Genomic DNA, 25,174 nt, shown 5'->3' with positions numbered 1-25,174 from the left:
AACAAGTTCTGCACAGCTCTGTAAATCATTAAGAAATATGGTTATTGAGGTAAATGTCTGCTGAAAACAATCGTTGCTGTTTGATTTACTAGGTCAACCGTTAACAAAGTAGCAGGTTGCATAAGAGTGAAGATTTATATCAGTAAGAAAAAATGGTGAACGGCGTCTAAATGGCAGTAGAGACTTTCTAATGGGACTCTTACATAAGACCTTTGCACTGGAATACAAATGAGAAAAACAGCTTTCACTTCATCTTTATTGTTCGGCTCTGTTTCACCTCAGTGCCGATGTACAGCGAGTGCTGCAGACATCCATGACTCCTGGAATTACATTTGAGCAAAACCAGAATCACACTTGTATGCAGTCTGAAATTAATACATGGATCCATCATAAAGCTCATTTTTCCATTTTCTGCTAACAAAAGAGACAAAAAACCCACACCATTTTACAATATGCTCTGAAGGGGGGGGGGCAGTTCCATTTTGCAGTGTGAAAGTGAGAACTGTTTGGGGGGAAAAGGGCAGAAATATGATACAGAAAAGAGTGAAGGAGATACGTAGTGTGGCTTCACTGGGCACCAATGATCCCATACAGCCTACAACACCCACAATTCTTGGGCAGCAGGTAACACAAGCACATAACTTGCACAGTCTCTCTCATTATGTTCAAAGTAAATGACCAGCCACACAACACACTCAGTGGTCATTCTGCGTCAAATCACTTAAAGGTGATTTTGAGATCAACCATTACAGCCATTTTTGCATTACTAGGTATCTTTTAACTCTCAAAATTACATTTGCACAAAATCCAACATTTAACAAATTTTCAAGAGGAAGTCTTAAACATTTGTTCCAATAACCCAAAGTTATAACATTAAACCAAATATGTAACTTCCCTTACCCCAATTCTTTTACAGACCATGTCACAGCACACACACACACACACACAATCAGATGGTTAATGATTTGATCTGAAAATCTGAGATGTTTTTTTGTTTTAAACAGCTGAGGGCAATACAGGTTAATGACATCTGACAAAAACCAACTTGGCAACTTAAAAATCAATCCAAAATATGTAGATAAGAACCTATAACCACCATCTGCACTTACAAGATGAAAATCCAATGTTTGCAGACTATTACTGGAAATGAAGAGGTCTGAAACACCTAAGCCCCGTTATAAAAGTATTGAGAGTTAAAGGACACCAGCACATATAAAATATCTTGTTTTTGCAGCATTTTAACATTGGAAACATGCTCAAATAATACTGACTCCAAGGATTTTGGGAGGAGTAATCTTGAGACCGATTTGACACAGAACAACTCGAGCATACAGACCCTTTTCACGTCTATTGCTTCTCAGCCTGTAAGCCATAAATGACACCATATTCAAGGAGGAAAAAATATATATGAATTTATATATATCTCTATATATTCTATATTCTCTGAAACAGCAGGATTAAAAGCTTATAACAACCAAATGAGTGATAAACTGCAGGATGAAGTAATATTGGTGCAGTCTCTCAAACGTCTATCAGAGCACATGGGGGCGGGGCTAAAGGTGCAAAAAGCTATCAAGCTCCAAACCTTTCCACAACACAGGTTATGTAATAACGTAGCAACTCCTCCACACGTTCCACATGCAAACGTCAGTCAAGGAAATCCTGATCAAAGCCAGTGATGGTCCATACCCCCGAGAGTCCAGGGGTAGCAGTGGTCTCATTCTGCTCAGGTGCCGTTGCGATCCGGGCTGAGGGCTGTGGGACCCCCCCCTGCACACCAGCCCGAGGTGCCCATCTGTAGCAGAGTATAAAAAGGCACCAGAGTGCTTATGGACGGGCACGTTGCCACAAACACCAGTGTGAACTATAACATCAACACACACAAGGGGAGGAAGAGCACACAACCTCAGTCTTTATTGTTTGATGTGTACTGTGATTCATGACATGTTTTCTACTGCTGAAGTTCCTCTTTCTCCCTCATGTTTAATCCAAAAAAAAAAACATTTAAATCCTTTTAAGCGAACCGATTTCCATTGTACTTCAAATCATTACTGGATGGATTAATCTTTTAGTTTCATAGAAAAATGAAAACAAAATTATGTATGGTTTCTTCCAATCAAAAGGGATCCTTTATCCTCTAAGGGGGGGGGCGGGCACTCAGGTTGGGCAGCTACCAGGGGTCCTCGAGGTCTGCACCATTCTACAGAGACAGGAAACAGGGAGAGAATGAAAGAAGAAAAAAACAGTTAACTGGGTTTACGAAAACCACTTTTAATCAATTTAAACTTTGAATGAAGGATATGATGAATGAGAGAATTAAACAGAGAACGATTAAACTTCTCAGAGAACGATACTTTAAAAATACATTTTGGGACCAGTTACCCAACCCAGTGAAGAACAGAAGGGGGTCAGTGGTGGAGGAAATTAAACCACACGAACCTGTGAGAACCTCACAATGGAGAAAAGGGTCCAGCATCCTGACTGGGGCCTCACACGTCTGATTATACCACCAGCCTGACTGGGGCCTCACACGTCTGATTATACCACCAGCCTGACTGGGGCCTCACACGTCTGATTACACCACCAGCCTGACTGGGGCCTCACACGTCTGATTACACCACCAGCCTGACTGGGGCCTCACACGTCTGATTACACCACCAGCCTGACTGGGGCCTCACACGTCTGATTACACCACCATCCTGACTGGGGCCTCACACGTCTGATTACACCACCATCCTGACTGGCACCTCACACGTCTGATTACACCACCATCCTGACTGGCACCTCACATGTCTGATTACACCACCAGCCTGACTGGGGCCTCACACGTCTGATTACACCACCAGCCTGACTGGCACCTCACACGTCTGATTACACCATCAGCCTGACTGGCACCTCACACGTCTGATTACACCATCAGCCTGACTGGGGCCTCACACGTCTGATTACACCACCAGCCTGACTGGCACCTCACACGTCTGATTACACCACCAGCCTGACACTGTCTGCTGTAATAAACACACTGTCTGATGCCATAGCACTGCACATCTGTCTGATTTGTCTGATTCCATAGCACTGCTTCCCCCTTTTAGTGAGGAGACGTGAGGAGTTACTGAACTGTTTGGTGCAGATGTTTCCAGAGCAGCTTACACTGACCTTCACTGAGATTTAGATCATCAGCTCCCCCTGCAGATGCCATTATAGCAACCAAACTAATTCACAGACTGGATCAAACATCCTAAACATGACGTAGCGAATGGCCTTTCCTGTAGGAAGCAATATTAGTGTTAAAACTTACCAAACGAAACAGGAGGGCTGCATTAATCAAAAAAGTGAACACAAAATTAGAAATGAGTGTTTTGGTGTTCACCAACACGGTGAGACCCACCCAATAGTGACTCTGACCCAATCTATGGGTCTCCACCCATATTTACAGGAGTGTGATGGTACGTATCTGTGTGACCTGTACTGCATATGTGAATATGAGGATCCACACTGCTGTTGACTTGTGTGTGCAGGTTCAGGCCAGAAACCTGCCGTCCACCCAGCCAGTGGAGAAGGACGCAACACAAGAGATGAACAGTGTAGCTAGAAAGATCGTCTGTAGGGTGACACCCCACACAAGCAGCGTCACACGCACAGCAATGTCACGCACAACATTCACGGTGCTCTCAGTGCACAGGCCAGAACGTCTTACCCCACACGTGATGGTCTGTGCCCGAGTGCAAGCCCGTGCAGAGATGAGTCAGCGTATTACACCGATGCTTAAAGAGCTGTGATGGATACCTGGGTCATTCAGTATCGACTTTAAAAGCGCTTGAAAGAGCATGTTGTTGCCGTGGTGCTAAAGTGTGTGTTTCTCTTCCAGATGACCTGAACGCTCTCCAGGTCAAATACTCAAGAAAACGAAAACTGAGGTCTTTAAACAACTACAGTTCACTCTGTAATTTTACTACGGCTTCTCACTTCTGCTTTGACCGGTTTTATTTACTTTTACTTTGAAACAGTTTCTCTGACATGCTGCACATCTATCTCTGTGGTCCACATTTCATTCTCCTTTATTTCATTTATTTTAATTCTCTTTTCTTTCGCTCTTATTTCCTTGGGGAGAGGTGATGTACCATTTTGAGATTCTGGCCATTTGTTTAACTGTCTACAGGTGATTTCAATAAATTAGATTATCAAAAATTTTATTTCAGTAATTCAATACAAAAAGTGAAAGGCATATTTTATAGATTCATGAGTCATCTATTTCAAGTTTAGTATTGTTTATTTCTGTTAGTGTTGATGATTATGGCTTACAGCCAATGAAAACCCAAGTAATTATCTCAGAAAACTAGAATAGTTAACACAAAACACCCGCAAATACTTCCTAAGTGTTTCAAATGGTCCTTTAGTCTGGTTCAGTAGTCTACACGATCACAGGAAAGACTGCTAACTTGACAGACATCCAGAAGACACTGACACACTCCACTAGGAGGGTAAGACACTAAAGGTCATTGCTAAAGAAGCTGGCTGATCACAGAGTGATGTATCCAGGCATATTAATGGAAAGATGAGTGGAAAGGAAAAGTGTGAACAAGTAACCGTGATAACCGCAGCCTTGAGAGGATCGTCAAGAAAAGGCCATTCAAAAAATATGGTGGAGATTCACAAGGACTGAAGCGCTGCTGGAGTCAGAGCTTCAACATCCACCACACACAGACGTATCCAGGACGTGGGCTACAACTGTCACATGGCTCGTGTCAAGCCACTCATGACCAAGAGACAACACCAGAAGTGTCTTACCTGGTCCAAGGAGAAACTGGACTATTCCTGAGTGGCCCAATGTGGTGTTTGCAGGTAAAAGTAAAGTCCCAGAGTCTGTAGGAATAGTGGAGAGACACACAATCCAAGCTGCTTGGTCTAGTGTGAAGTTTACACAATAGGTGATGGTTTGAGGATCCATCTCACCTGCTGCTGTAGGTCCACAGTGTTTATCAAGACCAAAGCCAGCGCAGCCGTCTTCCAGGAAGGACATTTTAGAGATCATGCTTACGTCTGCCGACAAGCTTTTAGAGATGGCAATTTCATTTCAAGACTGGGAACCAGTTCACACTGCCAAAAGTACAGACACCTGGTCTAATAACCACAGTATCACTGTGCTTGATTGGCCAGCAAACTGACCTAAACCCCATAGAGCAGGGGTACTCAACTGGCGGACCGCGGTCCGGATCCGGACCCGAACGCAGTCCTGTCCGGACCCAATCACATTCCTGATTAACTGGATACGGACCAAAACAAAACCGTAACATTTATTTCAGGGCTATTGAAAAAACACTCCGTCACGAGTGTTACGTTTGCCACCCCCCGCTCAACAACTTACGCTGCACCCCCCCCCCCCCCCCCCCCCCCGCGCTCAACAACAAGCCTGCCTGGTTGACGCTTCGCGAGCGGCGCGAGGGTCCGCGCGGCGAAAATGTCGTAATCGCTGTGGCTTCGCGTGTGCGCGAGGCTGTCGGTTCGAGAGGTCGTGCACCTCTCGAATTTTGTAACTTCGCGCCGCGCTTCAGCGCAATGAACAAAGTCACGTTTTCAGGGTTCATACACCTTTATAAGGTGGAATTAAAGCACTTGTACGTCACTTCCAAGGTCCATTTCAATATTTCCCAGCATGTTAAACATAATTAAGTTAAATATTTATACATATACTCGAAATAATTCGCTTTTTATCACATTATTTAATGGTTGTTTATTTAAAAAACGCCCAATCTTCACGTCTTCACGTTCTCATGTTTCGTCCTGGAATGACAAGAGGCTCGTATTTGTTAACCTAATACAAGAGAACTATTCAGTCAGACAGATATTTGTTGTGAAACCAAGTAGTTACAATTTCAAGCATTTTAAAGTACTTTAACCTAAATTCCAGCACTTTTCAAACCTGAAACATATAGCAACATTAAAATTGGTCAGGTAAATGTTAATTCCCCTGTTTTGAGGGGTGTTTCTACCACATATCGTTTCGGACAAAACGCCTATCGTTTCGGAGAACACTGCAGTGACGCTCGCGAAAGTATAAACGCCTCCACCGTTCGCGCACCGTCCCCTCCCCCCCCCCCCCCCCCCCCGCCCCCCCCCCCCGCTCAACGACTTACGTTCGCCACCCCCGCCGCACCGGACCTCAGGTCACAGGTATCTGCCAAAATTGGACCGCGGACAAATTTAGTTGAGTACGCCTGCCATAGAGAATCTCTGGGATATTATCAAGAGGAAGATGAGACACCAGACCCAACAATGCAGACGAGATGAAGGCTGCTATCAAAGCAGCGTGGGCTTCCATGACACCTCAGCAGTGATACAGACTGATCACCTCCACGCCGCACTGATGCACTAATTCATGCTAAAGGAGCCCCGACCACGTGTTGAGTGATTCACTCTACATACTTCTCAGTAGGACAGCATTTCTGAATTAAAAATATTTTTTTAGTCGGTCTTATATAATATTCAAATTTTCTGAGTTAATGATTTTTGGGTTTTCATTGTCTGCAAGCCATAATCATCAACACTAACAGAAATAAACACTTGAAATAGATCACCATCATGAATCTATATATTCATTTATTTCTCTTTTTATATAGAATTAATAAATTTTTTGATAATATTCTAATGTATTGAGATGAACTTGTATAAGTGTCTTTAATAGGGGGTTATACTTGATACTGGGATTCATCTGTGACAATCAAAGTTCAGTCCTCCGTTCAGGCTGTTGAACTCTTCAGTAGTGTGTGTTACCCAACTGAGACACACGTATCCATGACCCACACGTTCTCTTGTAATGACGAAAGACTTTTAGGCCTTGGAACATCTCATCGATCTTTTATTTGTTTAAAGTGCAATTAAAGGTTTAGTATTATTTCTAAGTAAACAAAGGAAAAAAACTGTAATTGTGGTGGTCAAAACTGATCTTGAATACTGCTACCTGCATAGAGCTAGCATGTGAATGTTTAAGTGCTGGGTTAGTGAATCAACTGAATACTGGATCCCAAACCCTTGTTTTCATGAATGTAGCAATGACGGCATACAGGGAAGATGAGAACAGGACAGTACGCAGAAGAAACCACACAGCACACACTGACCCACACACACACACACTCTGACCCCCACTCAGAGCACAGGGTCCACAACAGTCACAACACCCCAGACCAAGGCAAGGAAACACCAGACACACAGACAGTCCAAGAGCCCAGACTAACACACACACACACACACACACACACACACACACACACACACACACACACACACACACACACACACACACCCTTGGATGTCCAAATCAACAGTCTAGTTATTCCAGTACAAACACAGAAATCTATCATTGCAATTACATCAGACTGTGCTTCTGGTCATAACCACAAACTCAGAGCGACACCATCATCATCATGACACACGGTTTTGGAGGAACGGTCCGAGCCCCGTGACCGGAGCGCCGTGTTTGAGTGGAGACACCACAGGGGGCTTCTCTGCTTGGTGGGCCCAGCCATTTTGATGTGGTGATCTCAGTCTTGTTGCCCTGACGCTGAAGCTCTGGTTCCATGACCTCAGCGCACCTGCACGCCCCCTCAGCCTCCCTCCCCCGAGCTCTCGTGATGACCTCAGCGCACCTGCACGCCCCCCCAGCCTCCCTCCCCCGAGCTCTCGTGATGAGATGGTCACAGCTATGTGAGGAGGTGTGTGGCGGTGTTGGGAGACTCACCCCGTCATCTTCTCTTTGAGGGTTGAGCCGGTTATACACGGCCTCAATTACACTGTGCCTGCAGGAACACACACACACACACACACACAAGAGACACGAAGCTTTGAGGTTAACTATCAGAGCACGAAGTCTTGACAGACAATCTGAGCAGGACACAAGGTGTGGGCAGAAGGCTGCAGCTACATAACACACTCTCTCTTCGTGAGTGTGTGTGTGTGTGCGCGTTTCTCTCACTTGCTGGCAAGGCCGCCCCCTGGTGGGAGGTTGGGGATATTCTCCGTGGCGAGGTTCCTCATGACATGTAGCAGGTCAGGAACGCCCTCCTCTCCGGCTTTCTCCACGAGCTCTGGGGGAATACATGAACATTAACACCACTCGTGCTCCACTGAGACCACGTCTGCTCACGTGTGTTTAGAGCCCTGAACCAGGAGAGAACGCGGGTGGGAAACAAGACACTGAGTGAGTGAGTGAGTGAGAGAGAGAGAGAGAGAGAGAGAGAGAGAGAGAGAGAGAGAGAGAGAGAGAGAGAGAGAGAGAGAGAGAGAGAGAGAGAGAGAGAGAGAGAGAGAGAGAGAGAGAGGAGAGAGAGAGAGAGAGAGAGAGAGAGAGAGAGAGAGAGAGAGAGAGAGAGAGAGAGAGAGAGAGAGAGAGAGAGAGAGAGAGAGAGAGAAGAAAGCCTGCAGCCCGGTTGGACCACTCTGGGCCCGCTGCCAGTCCCGTGTCCAGCCAGCACATTCCTGGCCGGAGCAGCCGTGCTGATGACTCCCTGAGGCCCTCTCAGCACCCAGCCAAACATCACCACAACGTTACTGCAACCTTGGCCTAACGCTCCAGGCCCCAGGCTTACGTAACCCACAAAAGTGCACAACTCACAGCCTCTCGCCAGATTACGTACAGCATCCAAAACAGAAAGGGCAAGCCAGAGGAGAAGAAATGAAAGAAACAGAGTAGAGAGAGAATGAGCAAGAGGGGGGTAGAGAGAGAGAGAGAGAGAGAGAGAGAGAGAGAGAGAGGGAGGAGATGCAGATTAGCCTGAAAGCCACTAAACTCAACCTGTAGTCATTTCTAAAAGTGTCCACTAGCCTAATTTCCTTTTCTTTCTTCATATCTAAATCCAAGATTAAGCAATAAAAACACCTTCAATAGTGTTTTACTATTAAACTACTAAAACTAACCAGTGAGAAAACACAACTAGAAGACTAGCTGAGGCTAAAATGCTAAGTGGAAGTGCAGAATCTGGCCACGACCAGCTGGTAAATATGTAGCATGTCAGTGTTCAGTAATGACAGCATTGTTGCGGTCCGATTGGCTGGCTGACCTCAGGACAGAGTGCACGCCCAACCAATCAGCAGGCTGCCTGGGAGGAGCTTGAATTACTACAGCAGAAAGGCGTCGTTGAGTGAACACGGTCAGGGAAACATTACGATTGGGGAGGCAGAACGCTTCATTAGTGGGAATATATATTAAAATCGCTTGCTAATACATTATACTGTACGAGTTAGTTGCCACGAATGAACCCAATTTGCATAAAGCTAATCAGGAGGTATCTTTATTCATTTGTTAATAACAGCATTAGCATTTTTTACCCTATTCCTTTAAGATGTGACATTATGAGCTGACAGGTTTATGGTCCCACATCTTTTGAAATATCACTGTATGTTTTGGTATCTGAATTACAAAAGACATATTCATAATTTTTATAGCAAATATTTAAAATATCTTTAAGCACTGTAAGTAGGGACCCCACCTTCAGTTGATTTGCATAAAACACATTTTTAAAGTGCCTATTATCAAGCAGAGTTCATTTTCAGGGTATGCAGGTATGAAGCAAGGGCTTTTATTTTGATTTTTTTTTTGTAGTGTTCAATTGGTCTCTGAAGTGTAAATGTTGAGAAAAACGAGTGCACCTTCCACACGCGACTCGAGGAATTTGTCCAGCTCTGCGTCTCTCTTCACCGCCTCCTCCGACACTTTGGGCGCATTTGGCAAACAGACCAAGACGACACTCATGTTGTCTCGACTTCCCTGCGGACAGAGAGAAAGAGAAATGTAACCCTGACCCCCAAACCCCCGTACACCCCCCCCCCCAACAGAGCCGAACGCCCGTACCTTGTGTAGACACGTGTCCACCACCTCGTTGCACACCTTCTCCAGGTCGTCCGACACCTCCAGCCTCGCGCGTACGAATGCGCACAGCTCCTCGTTGCTCATCACGTCCCAGATGCCGTCGCACGCCAGCACCACGAACTCGTCCTCGGCCTCCGCGCGCACGATCTCGAACACCTCGGGCTCCGGGGACACCAGCTGCTCCGTGGGGCCCTTGCCCTCCACGCACTTGTAGTCGTAGTCGCCCAGGGCGCGGGACACGGCCAGCGAGCCGTTGACGCGCTGGATCATGACGGAGCCGCCGGCGTTCTGGATACGCTCCTTCTCGCGCGGGTCGCAGGGCTTGTGGTCCAGCGTGGAGAAGCGCGCGTGGCCATCGCGGCACAGCAGGGCGCGCGAGTCCCCGCAGTTGATGAAGTAGACGTGGGCGGGCGAGAGCAGGACGGCCACGGCCGTGGAGCCGCTGCGGTCCATCCCGTTACGCAGGTCCGTGAAGCTGCGCATGTGCTCATCGATGCGCAGGAAGCCGTCGCGGACGCCGGCCTTCACGGCCTCCACGGCGGGCGCGTCGGGCGACGCCGCCCCCGCCCTCCGCAGATCCTCGGCCGAGCCGGCCGCCACGATGTGCTCCAGCAGGTGCTTGGCGCAGTAGTTGGCCACGCGGGAGCCGGCGTGGCCGTCGTACACGGCGAAGAAGGACCAGTGGTCCAGGCCGTGGGGCAGGCCCAGCACGGCCGTGTGCGCGTCCTCCATCTCCACCCTCCACCCCTGCATGCTGCTCAGGCCGTAGCGAAGCCCGTTACCCTCGCCGCGCGCGTTTTGCTTCTCCGTCTTGGGCTTGTCCAGGAACGCCCCCATGGCTCAGGTCACCGTCTGGGGGCAGAAACGGAGCGCAGGGTCAAGAGGTCACGCAGGGAGGAAACACGGCGATGTGCCGGACCGGCGTGAAGGCGTCGGGTCTCTTCCCGACCCACACGACTCCGCTAACACACACAGCCAGATCCCAGCACATGACCAGCAGTAAGAGGGCAAAGGTTAACACAAACGTTGCCATAGCACCAGACGCCGGTCGGGTTCCTCTAACGCCAAAGCAGCATCGTACCGTACAGCTTTAGAACTTTAGATTCTATCCAGAGACGTGATGAGAAATTAACAGTTTACCTCTTAACTTGATCAACCAAATAACCACAGTTAACTTCATCCATTCTTTCGTTTTTTTTCCACATTACTTTTTTAATACATAATTTTCATTCATTAATAAATAAATTGGGTATCAACAGAGGCACCACTCTGCTCCTCGGGGTCCCAGATCAGTTGTCCCAGAGGACCGACTAACTTTAAACTACAGGAGTGCCAGTGTGCTGTAATGTGCATGCGATGACAGTATGGGAACAGAATTCTCTAAAAAGGGCAAAACATTTGTCTAGGCCTCCAACTGACTTCACAATCACCACTGATCATAAAAGCTATCTTGGCAAAAAATAAGTATGAATATTTATGCTATAAATGATATTGAATGATACTATGATAGACTTAGGTTCACTAGTTATACACATGGCCCAGAACCTCCCACACCGAGACTGATATTGCAATGAATGTGACCATCATAGTTAGACTTGCTTCCCAGCAGACGGTGTCCTATTAACGCCAAACCCAAACCTCCTGACTGGAATAAACATGATGGGTTTCTTGGCGCTGAAGCCATGGCGTGGGTGAATCTTCTGAAAACCAACACACCCTGAGCCTGGTAATCTCAGTGCCTCCGCAAAGCCAATTTAGCTATTAAGACGTGTCAAGAACTACAAGAACCACACGGCTCACGCAAAGCCAGAGAGAGAACAAAACATCAGTTTATGAGTAGAGACGACGAACCTGCTAGAACGGGTCACACTCATGGCCACAGTTGAAGTGAACAGATCTCCTTCAACATTTCACTACCTTATAGACCGAACCCCTGACTGAGCGCTTTACCTACGGCGATCCCTCTCTGGGGGACGGACGTCGTGGAAGGAAGCCCAGTGAATCTGGCAGGGAAGAGTCAGGGAAGCTCTCATTCTCTCGTTGAGTTCTGCGGGACTCATGGTAGACCTGACGTTTGGCACATACCGCTCTACGCAACACATCTCATACGCCTCCTGTTCACTCTGGAGCAAGAGGCACACTGCCAACAGGTTCACCTCTCTCAGCATGACCGTCTTTTGCCATGATTTTGATCACAAACCTATAAGTTGTAAGTATCTGCGGTGCCCGGAGTTCTGGTCATATAATGTGGCTGTGGTCAGGATGAACTATTAAGAGCTTCTTGCTGATCCTTCACCGCTGCTGTCCAGAGAGCTGTAGCACCATCACACTGGTGATGTATAATTACAAGATTCTCAACAACCTATTCATCAAGATTTTACCTCAAGCTAATTGTGTGGTGCACCATAGAGGACTCACACCCTCCCACAGCCCAGCAGAGAGGGCCTGGCACAACAGTTGGAAGTGGAGCCATGTTTTCACCCAGCACAGGGAGCCCTACCGCCCAACACGACAGGCCGTATTGTCAACATCGTCCATGTGGAGAACGGGAGAAGTTGTGGGGACGCGTGACTGATGAGGGCAGGTCCCAACCGCTGATCAGAAAGAGTGTGTGGCCGCGTCAGATGGAGTGTGTGGCCGCGTCAGAAGGAGTGTGTGGTCGCATCACAAAGAGTGTGTGGCCACGTCATGTTTTAAAAAGTATGGGGGACTGTAAAATTTCAAATGATATAAAATGCCAAAATGAGAATGTGTAGGCTGGGTTTTCCTGTGCCATCCCAACCCTGTTGTAAATTTATATTCCCTGCTAAATATACTGTGTGTGCTTCCTACCACTGCAACGCATTTTCATTTTCTGAAATAGGAAATGTACCCTAACCTACAGTTAAGATCCATCTGCCTCCTCATAAATGTGTATAAATAAGCAAGTGTAAAAACATGAGCAGATGAAATTACTTTGTATGTTTGATATAGTTTATGCTAGAACATGATGATGCTACCTAATTATTGAAAAATACCCAATTACTGACTCCTTAAGCTATTGAAGCGATCATTATTAATCACAGGAGCCTTGATGAAAGCCAAATGTCACCAAAAAGCCCACCAGCTCCGAGACAAACCGCCTGGCTACTGCCTGGAATACGGACCTTTTGACTTCAGTGTCCCAAAGCCTAGAAACCAGCAAACATCACGGGCTATTAAAAAACTGTTTCTCATAACCATCTCAGTCTCAAATAAAAGGCAAAACATGTGATCTGAAAATAGAAGCGTGTAAGCCCAAACCCAGGAGAGAGAGATCAGGATGTACAAATGATCCAGGACTCCTGATGTATTTCCCATCATGATGGGACATTAGAGGAGGACGCCGACTGCAGTGATCCGAGTGCCCAAGTTACACACATTACTAAAACAAGACTACCAACCGGACGCCTGGTTAAGTCCTGTAGGTGCATTACACGCAAACATCTTTCTGATACGACTAGTAATCAGCTTTGTTAATAATTATCCGCATTGTTAATTTTCCCTATTTTACATTCATTTCATTTTGAAAAAATAATAAATGCAGGCAGGATTTTCATGTAAAGCTGAAGCTATTCAGGTCAAACCCAGAAGCACAAACATTGTACACACAGCCATCAACATACCACCACCAACAGACCTGCTCACCACCGACAACAGACCTGCTCACCACCACCAACAGTCCTGCTCACCACCACCAACAGACCTGCTCACCACCACCAACAGACCTGCTCACCACCACCAACAGACCTGCTCACCACCACCAACAGACCTGCTCACCACCGACAACAGACCTGCTCACCACCGACAACAGACCTGCTCACCACCGACAACAGGCTAGCTGTCTTTGCCACAGTACGTCAAAAAGCACATTATACATACCCGGAAACAAGGAACTATAATCCATAGGCCAGTGAACATGCTGGACTGCTCACAGCAGCTCGGGCACCATGCTGGTGTCCCTCCACAAGCTCAAGTAGACACCATCTCTGTAGTAACTCATTTACTTCAACAAGCACATGGATGTGTGATTCAGACAGCAGCCCACAGCGGATTATGAAACTGCATGAATGAACAGTCCAAGTAAGTTATTTTTCCCTTTACATTAAATTAAGACTTTAAATCATTATTTAATATTCACCCCCCAGTTAAGATATCCCAATCCAAAAAAGCCCGGGGGTGTATAAGACACACCTGCCCACACACACACACAGACACACTCCATATTGCAGTGAACAGGGATGGCTGATACATACAATGCACCAAAAGGGAAAAAAATATATATTTGACTTGCCAGATTCACCATTTAAATTCAATTATTATGATTCTATGATTCAATTATGGCATTTTTTACCTATTTAATAGATATTAAGAGATTATTTTTATTTTTCAGAATTCTTATTCTTAGCTGCTTTTCTACTACAGACAGCCACGCTATCCTGCCACTAGGGTTGCAGCGGTAACCGGTTTCACGGTATACCACGGTATTAAAATGCACGGTTATCATACCGTGTGCGTTTGCTTATTACCGGTAAAAAGCAAGCCAGCGGAGAAACTGACCCGCGCATGCGCAACTCCGCTCCGGTTCAGCTACTCAGCACACAGCAGTGAGAATGGCAGAAAGTGCATCAGACTTAACACATTTTTTTACAAAAAAAAAAAGCTAAACTAAAATCAGTGGCGAAAATGACGTAATCGCGGTGGCTCCGCCCGTGCGCGAGGGTCTCGCGCGCTGTCGATTCGCGAGGTCGTACACCTCTCGAATTTTGTAACTTTGCGCGCTGCGCCTCAGCGCAATGAACAAAGTCACGTTTGCAGGATTCATACACGTTTAAAAGGTGGAATTAAAACACTTGTACGTCACTTTAAAGGTCCGTTTCAATATTTCCCAGCACCTTAAACTTAATTAAGTTAAATATTTATACATATACTCGAAATAATTCGCTTTTTCATCACATTATTTAATGGTTGTTTATTTCCAAAACGCCCAATCTTAACGTCTTCACGTTCTCTCATGTTTTGTCCTGGAATTAAAAGAGGCTCGTATTTGTTAACGTAAGACAAAAGAACTGTGCGGAGTCGCGTGCTACGGTCACTAGTGAAAGTATAAACCTAGCTTTTTATGGTCATTGCTTTCACTGGATGTGAAAGACGCTATTAATTTACATGCGTTCAAATTCTAACGTACCTGTTTTTGATATGTTAAAACCAGACTCGGTGTGAAAACCTTAAAATAGAAATCTCTATTGTGATGATGTCAGAAATAAATCCTCTCTTCCTGCAGTATCTGGTTATATTCCAACTTGGCAGTACAACGGACGTTTACAACAGTTGTTGATCAGACACTGACCCAGGCTGAGTTTATCAGATATTAAATAATTTAAACTTAAATAATTGTACTGAAATCCATGATTTAGGTTTCTCTAATTTTGCAGTATTTATATAAACATGTGTACAGCTTATTTTTTTAAAGGACACATTTTGTATACAATAGTTCCAGGTTTCTACAATAAATAGTTAATTGAACAAAAATAACTTGTAATTTCTTTAAGGGTCGGTGTATCTTTTAATAATATACAAACTAACTGTGATACCGTGATAACCGTGATACCGCGGTATTTTCTGAGACGGTTATCATACCGTGAAAATCTCATACCGTTGCAACCCTACCTGCCACACGTCTTACGTACAGGAAAAGAAGCAGCATCTCTCTACACCCTTAAGAAACCCAGTGCACGTAATACAGTTTAGCTGCTAATGTGATTATGTGAATGTTTTCACCCAAGGAAATAGCAGAATAACAATTTCCCTGCAAATGCTAATTCAAAACCCATTCAGCCTCAAGTAGGCTCTTTGAATATCATAAAAAAATAATGTAGCTCACTAAATGCGACATTTTGCACTTTAGCGAGACAGCTAAACGCCTCTGCTCAAAATCGCTGCCTCAGTAGTATAAAGATGTAAACAATTTCTCAACATTAAGCACTAGAACAGTAAATTAAAAAAATGTAATAAGAGCAAATATTCAAAGAATAAGCTGTGTACCAAACCCGTGGTGCCACACCGGCCAATCAAATACTCATACTGCGTTTTCGTGGCCTTACCCCAACCCTAATTACAGATTATTACAAAAGGCAGAGCGCTCCGAGCTCAGCAGACTGCAGGCCAGCCATTTGGCATGTGATGATGTCACGAGGCAACATGTCTGAGTGTCTGCGCCTCACGCCCCTTGAACTATAAATAACCCCAGCTAGGATTGCACACTACCCCCAGTACATTCTGCAAAGCCCCCAGTCATTTACTCGATTTTCAAACTCTCACCTTTCATGGAAGGGAAACAGCATTTCCTCCTAAATCAAACCTCGGGAGCAACAAACCTAGTTGGGACACATTTATACCTTAGAGGCACAGAAGAAAAGGGCACAGGTCAAAGGTTTGGTGTTCAAAGAGCCTTCTGTGCGAGGCACACATCACTGGCTGAAGTGCGGTATAATGTCCAGCAATAAATCGGAGCGTTGTGGACAGGACACCTGTGCCCTGACTCCACACACACCACACTTTGATCACGCGGGGTGATTAGCATCACAGTATGCTAACAAGGCCAGACAATAACAACCGACTGGTTATGAATATGGGTGAATTCACAGGGGCCTTTTGTATTAAGGCAAAATACAAACAAATGAAATATATTCAGTCAAGACAGGAAGTGGAAGAGACCTTTGAAGGCTATTTTAATAATGGCACCTATAAAACAAGATTAAAAAAAAAAGAAATTTATACACGACTTACCCTATTATCTTCATTTTCCAGATAACAGATTTTCACAGACTTTTATCTATTATATCCATGTTTGGCATTCAAGAAAATGACATCATGTTAAAGGCAAAGATCAAAATGAGATGTTAGTGCTTCAGCCTACTGTAGTGATCACAGAACAGACAGAGCGGCATACACAGCTTCACGCTCAGCTCCGACATTACTACAGACATTACTAAGCACCGTTTTCTACATGCTAGCCTGCCTGTCTTCCGAAAGACGACCAGGACGCGTCCACAAAACCGAGAACACTCCAGTGAACAGACGGCTCCATCAAGCCTATAAATAGCCTCGTCGTTACCAGCTCGGCTCCGTGACACTGAGTCGTTTCACAGCGTTCATGACGTGCTCACCTGACCTCACCTGACGTGCTCACCTGACCTCCCGGCGTTCAACACACACACACACCCAGGTGCTCCCACCATCTCCCTACACCACAGCGCCGAGCACACACACCGGGCCTACGCGCTTCCCAAGATGCACGGCACCGCGGTGATGTAACCACTGGTCCACAGTCATGTGCTGCGTTTCCATGCCTACCATGCCCGGAGTGGCAGCCGAGAGCGGTTTCCATGGGAACAGAGAGCTTCAGAAGGGCACTTCAGTGCGTCTTTTGGTGCAACTGGTGCCGTCGCTCCGCGGGAGAGAAGTGAGAGGTGAAGTAAAACTCACCACTTTGAGAAGTGGGAAGTGGCTTTAGTCACCTCCATCTAAAGCCTGATTATTAAGATCATTCATTAAACACCCCCCCCCCCCCCCCCCCCCCCAAGAATAAAGACAGGAAGAAAATGTCTGCACGCACGCTCCATCTTCGGCAGGGCTAGAATAACTCGCTGGGTGATCAAAAGCTGATCTGATCCATTCTGACATTTTTCCTTCAGTGTGCACATTGGTAATGCCATCTGATCTGTGTAGAAACGGACGCACTTGTACCCAGCGGTTATTACCTGACAGTGACGGGCTTTCATCACCCCACAGCCCAACTATTTCACCTCCAAACTCACCAACGTGTGCTTGCTTGCATTTGGCGGTATGACGGCTAAGCGTTGCAGAAGGCTCCTTGTGTAAATATGACAAGCAGTCACTATTCTCTGACACTGCAGTTACCTGCAATTCAAAATCATCATCATTGACTGACATTTTCTCTCAAAAAATAAAAAACCACAGGCAGAAATCACTGTTGGTCTTTAGAAATGTGATATTGCATCTTTTTAAAGTTCCTTCGAAAACTGTTCATCAAAAAAGTGCCATGACATCACTGCTAATCTTCAGTCCTGTTTATTTATTCTGTACTGCCTGCAAGTTACTTTTAAAATTATTGAGCCACTGCAATGAAAAAACATGCATATCTATATATATATTAGTGTTGTCAAAAAAATCGATATATCGATACGTATCGATACTGAACATTCTGAAACGGTACAATACTCGTTTCCCTTAAGTATCGATTCTTTTTACATAAAATGCGCTTTCGTTTGACCCACCCAAGCTGCCGTAATGCACAGGACAGTTTGTAATGCTAATATGGCAGCTAAAGCAAACGCAGTGCTGTTGGATTCGAAGCAGATACAGATGGAAAACCGAAGGATATGAACAAGCCTGTTTGCAAGCGCTGCTTTTGGAACATTTCAACGAAGGGCGCTGAAGCCTGGTTGAGTGACCATAGCGCTCGACTCCGCGCGCACCTCGCGCGAACCTCCGCGAACGGTGGAGGCTTTATACTTTCCGCTTTGCAGTGTTGTCCGAAACTATATGTGGTAGTATAAAAGAAACACGCCTGAAAACAGGGGAATGAACACTTACCTGACGAATTTTAATGCTGCTTTGTGTTTCAGGTTTGAAAAGTGCTGCAATTTAGGCTAAAGTACTTGAAAATGTTGAAATTGTAACTACTTCGTTTCACAACAAATATCTGTCTGACTGGACATTTTTCTTGTATTACATTAACAAATACGAGCCTCTTGTAATTCCAGGATGAAACATGAGAGAACGTGAAGACGTTAAGATTGGGCGTTTTGAAAATAAACAACCATTAAATAATGTGATTAAAAGCGCAATATTTCGAATCATTTCGAGTATATGTATAAATATTTAACTTAATTAAGTTTAACGTGCTGGGAAATATTGGTACAAGCGCTTGAATTGAACCCTGCAAACATGACTTTGTTCATTGCGCTGAGGCGCGGCGCGCGCGAAGTTACAAAATTCGAGAGGTGCACGACCTTGCGTGCGCCGCGCTTCAGCGCTATGAACAAAGTCATGTTTGCAGGGTTCATACACCTTGTGGAATTCAAACACTTGTATGTCACTTTCAAGGTCCATTTCAATATTTCCCAGCACGAGCAAAGACACTTTGTCAGACGTTCAAAAGACGTCCACTGAAAAGCCAGAATGAAAGTTTTAGCGACGTCTTTTTTAAACGTCTATTACTGCCGTTCAGTTGCAGTTTTTGCACGTCCTGACATCCAATAAAGGTCCTAGTCAAACGTTCAGATAGAAAACTCGTCATAGACGTTCATGTTAAGTTAAAAGGTTAAGGTCCTAGTCACACTGTCAGATTTGACAGGGGGGGGGGGGTTGTATACGTTGTATATCGCGATCGATCGCCAGTGGAGGGCGACATAGATATGGATCGGAGGTAGGTAAATAAACTAGATTTTTTTTCTCGCCGTGTGAAATCGGAGGTGTGAGCGTGTGAAGACGGTCAAACGCGTGTGTCAGACGCTCAATGCGTGAGACTTGAGAACCCTGGTCTGGACTGACCGACGTGATACAGACTTGATTTTAACGTCTTTCTGACGTCGCATGTTTGTTGGGATAAGTTAAATATTTATACATATACTCGAAATGATTCGCTTTTTTATCACATTATTTAATTGTTGTTTATTTTCAAAACGCCCAATCATAACGTCTTCACGTTCTCTCATGTTTCATCCTGGAATTACAAGATGCTCGTATTTGTTAACACAAAAGAACTGTTCAGTCAGACAGACATTTGTTGTGAAATGAAGTTACAATTTCAAGCATTTTCAAACACAAAGCAACATTCATTTGTTTGTTTATAAAAAAAAATAAAAAGGCTTTAAAACGGAAATTAGCATCGTATTTGACTTTGGTATCGAAAATGGTATCGAATTTCAATATTTTTTAAAGTATCGTATCGAAGTTGTAATTCTTAATATCGTGACAAGCCTAATATATATATACACTGTTCTGCATTCTAGGAGATAAAAACTATAACAAATTATTATTACAGGTTTTATTTTAAAATGCTCACATGACTGATGTAAAGTGTATCTAATTAAAGCATATTTAGCATTATAATATAAAGGTTGTACAAAATCAAAAACTAAAATAACAGAAATGGAAAATGGATTATACAGAAATGGAAACTGGTTGATGTGGCTTTTCGATGCAAAAGGTTTAACATTCTGTGCAAATGAGCAGTGTGTTTTATATGATTTACCTGACGGTACCTGTAATGAATGTCTACCACACCAGGTATGCCCACATCTTCCACTTAACCTTTCTATTAGGGAACAGAAATCTACTACACACTACCTTGATTAGGGCTGTGTGCAAAATATCCATACAGCAATAGGCTAGATCAAGAATAAACCATTACTGATGCACGAATCAATAGTGACAGTGGTATCAATATTCATGAACGTTTCTATTCTTTACTCAAAGTGAAACTGATGCATTCAAATATTTAATATGGCCAGCAGCTGGCATCTAAGAAAAACCAACAAAAAAACCCCGATACATCGTGTATTGCGATACGCATCGTGATACATATTGTATCGTTAAGCTATAGGCAATTCTCCATCGGTCTGCACAGGTTCGCGCTTTGCTTGGTTTCCAACATTTTGTGTTGAAACAGGGCACCAATAGAAGAAGAAATACGGTCCCTATACTGCATATAAATGACAGAGAAGTCAAAAGATACTTTGAGGAGATTTCACACTTCTCTCAGCTGTCAGTGATAAACTTTGAAGAGATTGAAGGCAGGGAGGGAATTAAGAGACCAGGGGGGTAACAAAATCTCCAACAGCCAATAATATAAATACAACTGAAATAAAACATTATGAACCGCATCTCCAGAACTTAAAAATACATCATCATTCAAACAATGCAACTAAAAATCTACATCTCTTCTGGTTTCTAAATATTTTACATTGCTGTAAAATGGACCCGTGTTTTTTTTATTCAAATTGTATTAAGTAAGTGTAAGTTTTAATGAAAATTGCTTTGCTTACAGAATGGCGAGTCCAAAGTTAATAAAGTCATGAGGACCATCTAGAACAGATTACAAATATGTGAGGTTTTGTTTTTTTACTTCTCTAATCCAACTAAGCAACATCAAAAATACTTCCATAATAAATTCCGCTTGTCTGGTCATGCAAACAGCCCCTTAATGTTGAAGACTGTAATCTGACACGATCCCCCACTAAATATAAACAAACCAGTGTTGCCAGGTTACTAGTTTCTTTGCAGTGTTCAGCTGGCCAGTTAGAGCCAGTGAAACTGCAGTGGAACGACACTCCTCACCCCCACAGGTGCTTCAGGTCTGCTAAGATATGAAGCAGGCGGACACAGGCCCACCTGTACCAGCTGCACACACACCTGGTCTACGGCACAAACCTGAAACAGCTTAGAGTCTCAACAGCACCACCTTCAACGCAGTAAAAGCCAAACAACGCTAACACCAGTCGCTGCTGGCAGCTGGGCACCCTTCTAATTGGAAGCTATTCCTGGCACGGCCGAAGTGACGGGCGGATTTGATGTGACATACAGCATCAGCAGACGCCGAGTCTAGCCAGTGTGGGACGTTCCTAGAAATCCTTAGACAAGAACATGGAAACGGTGAGAAATGCATGAGATGGTCAGTAGGCGGAGGAGAGCGAGGAGACTGATCCTGACCACACAGCAGAGCAGAAGGGTCACTCTGGAGGTCAAGGGTCACAAGCTCTCACTCATTAATAATTCCTCTCAAAGGAGCAGGGAGAGAATCCCCATTCTATTTGCTGTGGGTCCAATTACCGCAAATCAGGCTGCCACGTTTCCCAGACAAACACTGACCTTAAACCTGGGACTGTTTATTGTTGTTCTAAATGTGGGTCCAAGCTTAACCCGAGCAATTTTCTGCTTAAGTCATGGAAACAGGGTTGTTTAGTCAGCACTGCTCCCCAAAGTCTTCTGTGTATCATTGTCTACATCCTGATTACCTAGTGCCGAAAGCATCACAAAGCCGACCCACAATGCAGCAGCTCCACACCGGTTCTTGGTTTTCTCCTGCGCTGGGAAGGGTGACGTGTGGTACACCGCTCCAGGGCAGGGGGCAGGAGACAGGCTTTAAATGCTCTGTGCCCACCATTAATCAGAGAGGGAGAGAGAGAGAGAGAGAGAGAGAGAGAGAGAGAGAATATACCCTAGCATCACAAGGTTCGGGAGGGTTTCACACACCACAGATTACAGACTCAGTTTGGTAATACACTCTGCAGATCCATCCAGTGTTTGATTAGCATCTGAGCAGAAGCTTTTTACACATCAAGGGATGTGAGAACAATGTAGTGACCTTTTCTTCTTCAAGGAACCACAGTTCCATGTAAACCCACTAAGAAGCTCTAAAGACGACTCCAAACCAAATCTAGATTTAATCAAACGAACACCAACAGCCTACTGCAAGGTAAACATAAAATGGCCTATAACCGGCATAAACCAGTTTACCCACTATTATGGAGATGCAAGTCTTACTGATGTACCTAATACACAGCTCAAATAATTACACTATTAGCAACAGTTTACTGTTTAAACAGAGAAACTAACTGAACAAGCATAATAAGAAATAATTAAAACTTAATAAAAAAAAGGTATATGTTGGCAACAGACACCCTACTACAGTAATTTCAGCTTTAGGAACAGAACAGGGTTAGTAGTGTTAGTGTGTATTCGTACATTTCAAACCTTCATACATTTTGCATCTTTACACATGAGACATTTGTGCTAAAGCTTATATGTCTTCAGAGGATCTGATGACCTCCAACACAGTTACATCTGCACTGAGCTTCACAGAACAACCTTCAACCAGCAAACCTTACAGCATGGACGAACACGGACATGATGAAGTTACTGGCCATGGGTGAAAGCTTGAGGTTTGACATGGTTCAGGTCGCCATCATCTATAACTGCCAATTCTACTGATATCCACAAAATACAAGAAGCACTGAAATGCCAACTGAAATCACTTTGCTCTGTTGTTTTAAGTACATCCTTTTTTGAAAGGACACCATCCACAGACAAACTGCGGTTCACTGCAATCAGTACAATCATTGTCAAGGTTTCCAATGCTGAAAATCTTGTATCACACTGATATTTCAAACAGTGCATATGAAAACTGTGTCTGTCTTCAACAACGCAAGCTTTAGCCCACACCAATGATGGTGGAGTTTTCCTAAGAATAACCAAGTCCAGTCTCTCTCCCATACACAAATCTGGAAGAAGCTTAACTGGCAGCTTCCACAGACCGAATGTATTTGGAGGGCAAAAAGTTAAATCAGCTGGACAGTCCAACAACACGCTGGTCCAGCACTCATTTAGCTACATGCTGGGTCCATTATGTTTTGGTACATCTCCACTACAGATGTTCAATGTTATCATTATATGAATTGATCCAAAAGATTCATGCACAAAAGGTTGTCACATCAGTGATCCAACCCCACACACTTATCTGTGTTTATTCTGAGGCCAACCTCAACTCTGGGTGGTTGTTCCTGTTAGGAGTGAGATAGTGAATGAGGCCAATACCAAAGTAGACTTTAAGCAAAACCATTCTTGACGGGTCCTTGCAAGAGGAAGACACAGGTATATCAGAATATGAAGTCTAAGCCAAGCAAGATCATCACTGTAATAACTAGTCTAAATGAAAACATGTTGATTGCTTTTTTGGACATATCATAGTGGTAGGTCATTATCAACAAATTCCAGATAACATGCTTGACTGAGGTTACAGGTCACTTGCACAGCTTATACTGTTAAATGTTCTCCACCCCATGATCTAGTCATGTTCTCCACCCGTGTTCTCCACCTGCCTCACGCAGCCTGTGCTTTGTTGTTGTTTATTTGTATTTCTCGGTTTGACAAAGCATTTCACTTTCAGATTTTCGTTTTCACATTATATAATGAAAGACGTAGTCATTGGTCAGTAGAAATGCGTGCTACATGGTATATTATTAAAGCTTTTATATACTGAGATTACATCACATTCAGGGCTCATCACACACAAGGAAACAACACATGCACCAGCACATTCTGGCCAGTTCGACTGGTAATGGTTCGGTAATCGTCCGGACTGTGAACTGCGAACCTAGTTGCCTAACCAGCTAGTCTAACTTGCACTGGACATGCAAATCAACGATTATTAACCGTATTCGTAGTGGCCCTTGACCCAGCTGCCCCATCAGACCCACAGTTGCCCCCATCAGACCCACAGTTGCCCCCATCAGACCCACAGATGCCCCCACCAGACCCCCAGCTGCCCCATCAGACCCCCAGCCGCCCCCACCAGACCCACAGCCGCCCCCACCAGACCCCCAGATGCCCCACCAGACCCACAGCTGCCCCCACCAGACCCACAGCTGCCCCCATCAGACCCCCAGATGCCCCACCAGACCCACAGCTGCCCCACCAGACCCACAGCTGCCCCCACCAGACCCACAGCTGCCCCCATCAGACCCACAGCTGCCCCCACCAGACCCACAGCTGCCCCCATCAGACCCCCAGCTCACCCAGTCCGGCTGCCCCGCCTCCGCTCGCTGTTCCCCGGCCAGGCGTCACACGGCCGGCCCGTTAGCCGAGCGCTAGCCGCGATCCACTCACGGTTCTCGGGACGGAGCGATCCTTCCGCACGACGCCGCGCAGCGGGGCGATGACGACCGCGTTCCCTCGGCGCGCGCCCGCCCGCCGCGCGCGTACGCGCCCTTGGCTATTACGCTAACGCTAATGCTAATGCTAGCCGTTAGCGAGCGCGCGAGCAGGCTAGCTAATGCGCGTGGGGGTCTTTCACGCGGTGGATTCCGACCGGACCTCGAGCGGAGCGCGGCGGGGACCGCGGGGGTTTCCGTACATATTTTGACCGGGTCGCGAAGGCCGAACCTGCCGAGAGCGTGTAGGCTAACGCGCCGCTAGCCGCATGCTACACGCGGATGACGTCCCGTCCGTCACTGCTTGCTCGCGCGAGCTCGCGTGTGGGCGGGCCTTGTGCTCTTTATTTGCTCTTACCTCATTGGTCGAGGAGCAGCGTGCGTTGCCATTGGTTTATGCAGCCGTCGGTCAAGTTAAGAAGGAACGCGAAAGGCAACGAGTGTGTGAAGGGCGAGAAGATGTTTACAGGCCCGATCTAGTGGAGTGAGATCTTCGAGAAGAAACATCTCATCTCATCTACATTTAATGAATCCTCTGACCCAGTATACTTCTCCT

The 25,174-nt window shown here is 45.3% G+C and overlaps 1 protein-coding gene across 4 annotated transcripts; it reads right to left on the bottom strand.

Moving 5' to 3' along the window:
- Window positions 1–238: 238 nt before the first annotated feature.
- On the bottom strand, window positions 239–24,933 carry ppm1ba (protein phosphatase, Mg2+/Mn2+ dependent, 1Ba). Of its 4 annotated transcripts, none has more exons than XM_076973925.1 (6): window positions 24,484–24,933; window positions 9,845–10,714; window positions 9,643–9,760; window positions 7,970–8,081; window positions 7,736–7,793; window positions 239–2,200 (listed from the first exon to the last, which is right to left on the bottom strand). In XM_076973925.1, exons 2-6 carry the CDS (start codon window positions 10,697–10,699, stop codon window positions 2,171–2,173), a joined length of 1,173 nt encoding a protein of 390 aa, XP_076830040.1. In that variant the 5' UTR covers window positions 10,700–10,714; window positions 24,484–24,933; the 3' UTR covers window positions 239–2,170. The 4 variants fall into 4 exon arrangements, with proteins under 4 accessions (XP_076830040.1, XP_076830043.1, XP_076830042.1 ...); XM_076973928.1 differs by lacking the exon at window positions 24,484–24,933 and adding an exon at window positions 17,060–17,395; XM_076973927.1 differs by lacking the exon at window positions 24,484–24,933 and adding an exon at window positions 16,670–17,018.
- Between the last annotated feature and the right edge of the window lie 241 nt (window positions 24,934–25,174).

This window comes from Brachyhypopomus gauderio, chromosome 15, assembly GCF_052324685.1.
Source record: "Brachyhypopomus gauderio isolate BG-103 chromosome 15, BGAUD_0.2, whole genome shotgun sequence".
In the NCBI taxonomy this organism is placed as follows: Eukaryota; Metazoa; Chordata; class Actinopteri; order Gymnotiformes; family Hypopomidae; genus Brachyhypopomus; species Brachyhypopomus gauderio.
Note: the sequence above shows the minus strand (reverse complement) of the source record. Positions and strands in the feature narration are given on the sequence as shown.

Coding starts and splice junctions, on each gene's coding strand:
- ppm1ba (XM_076973925.1), bottom strand. CDS start 10,699: ATGGGGGCGTTCCTGGACAAGCCCAAGACGGAGAAGCAAAACGCGCGC. Junction 9,761..9,844: donor TGGACACGTGTCTACACAAG/GTACGGGCGTTC, acceptor CTCTGTCCGCAG/GGAAGTCGAGACAACATGAG. Junction 8,082..9,642: donor CCTCGAGTCGCGTGTGGAAG/GTGCACTCGTTT, acceptor GTATTCCCCCAG/AGCTCGTGGAGAAAGCCGGA.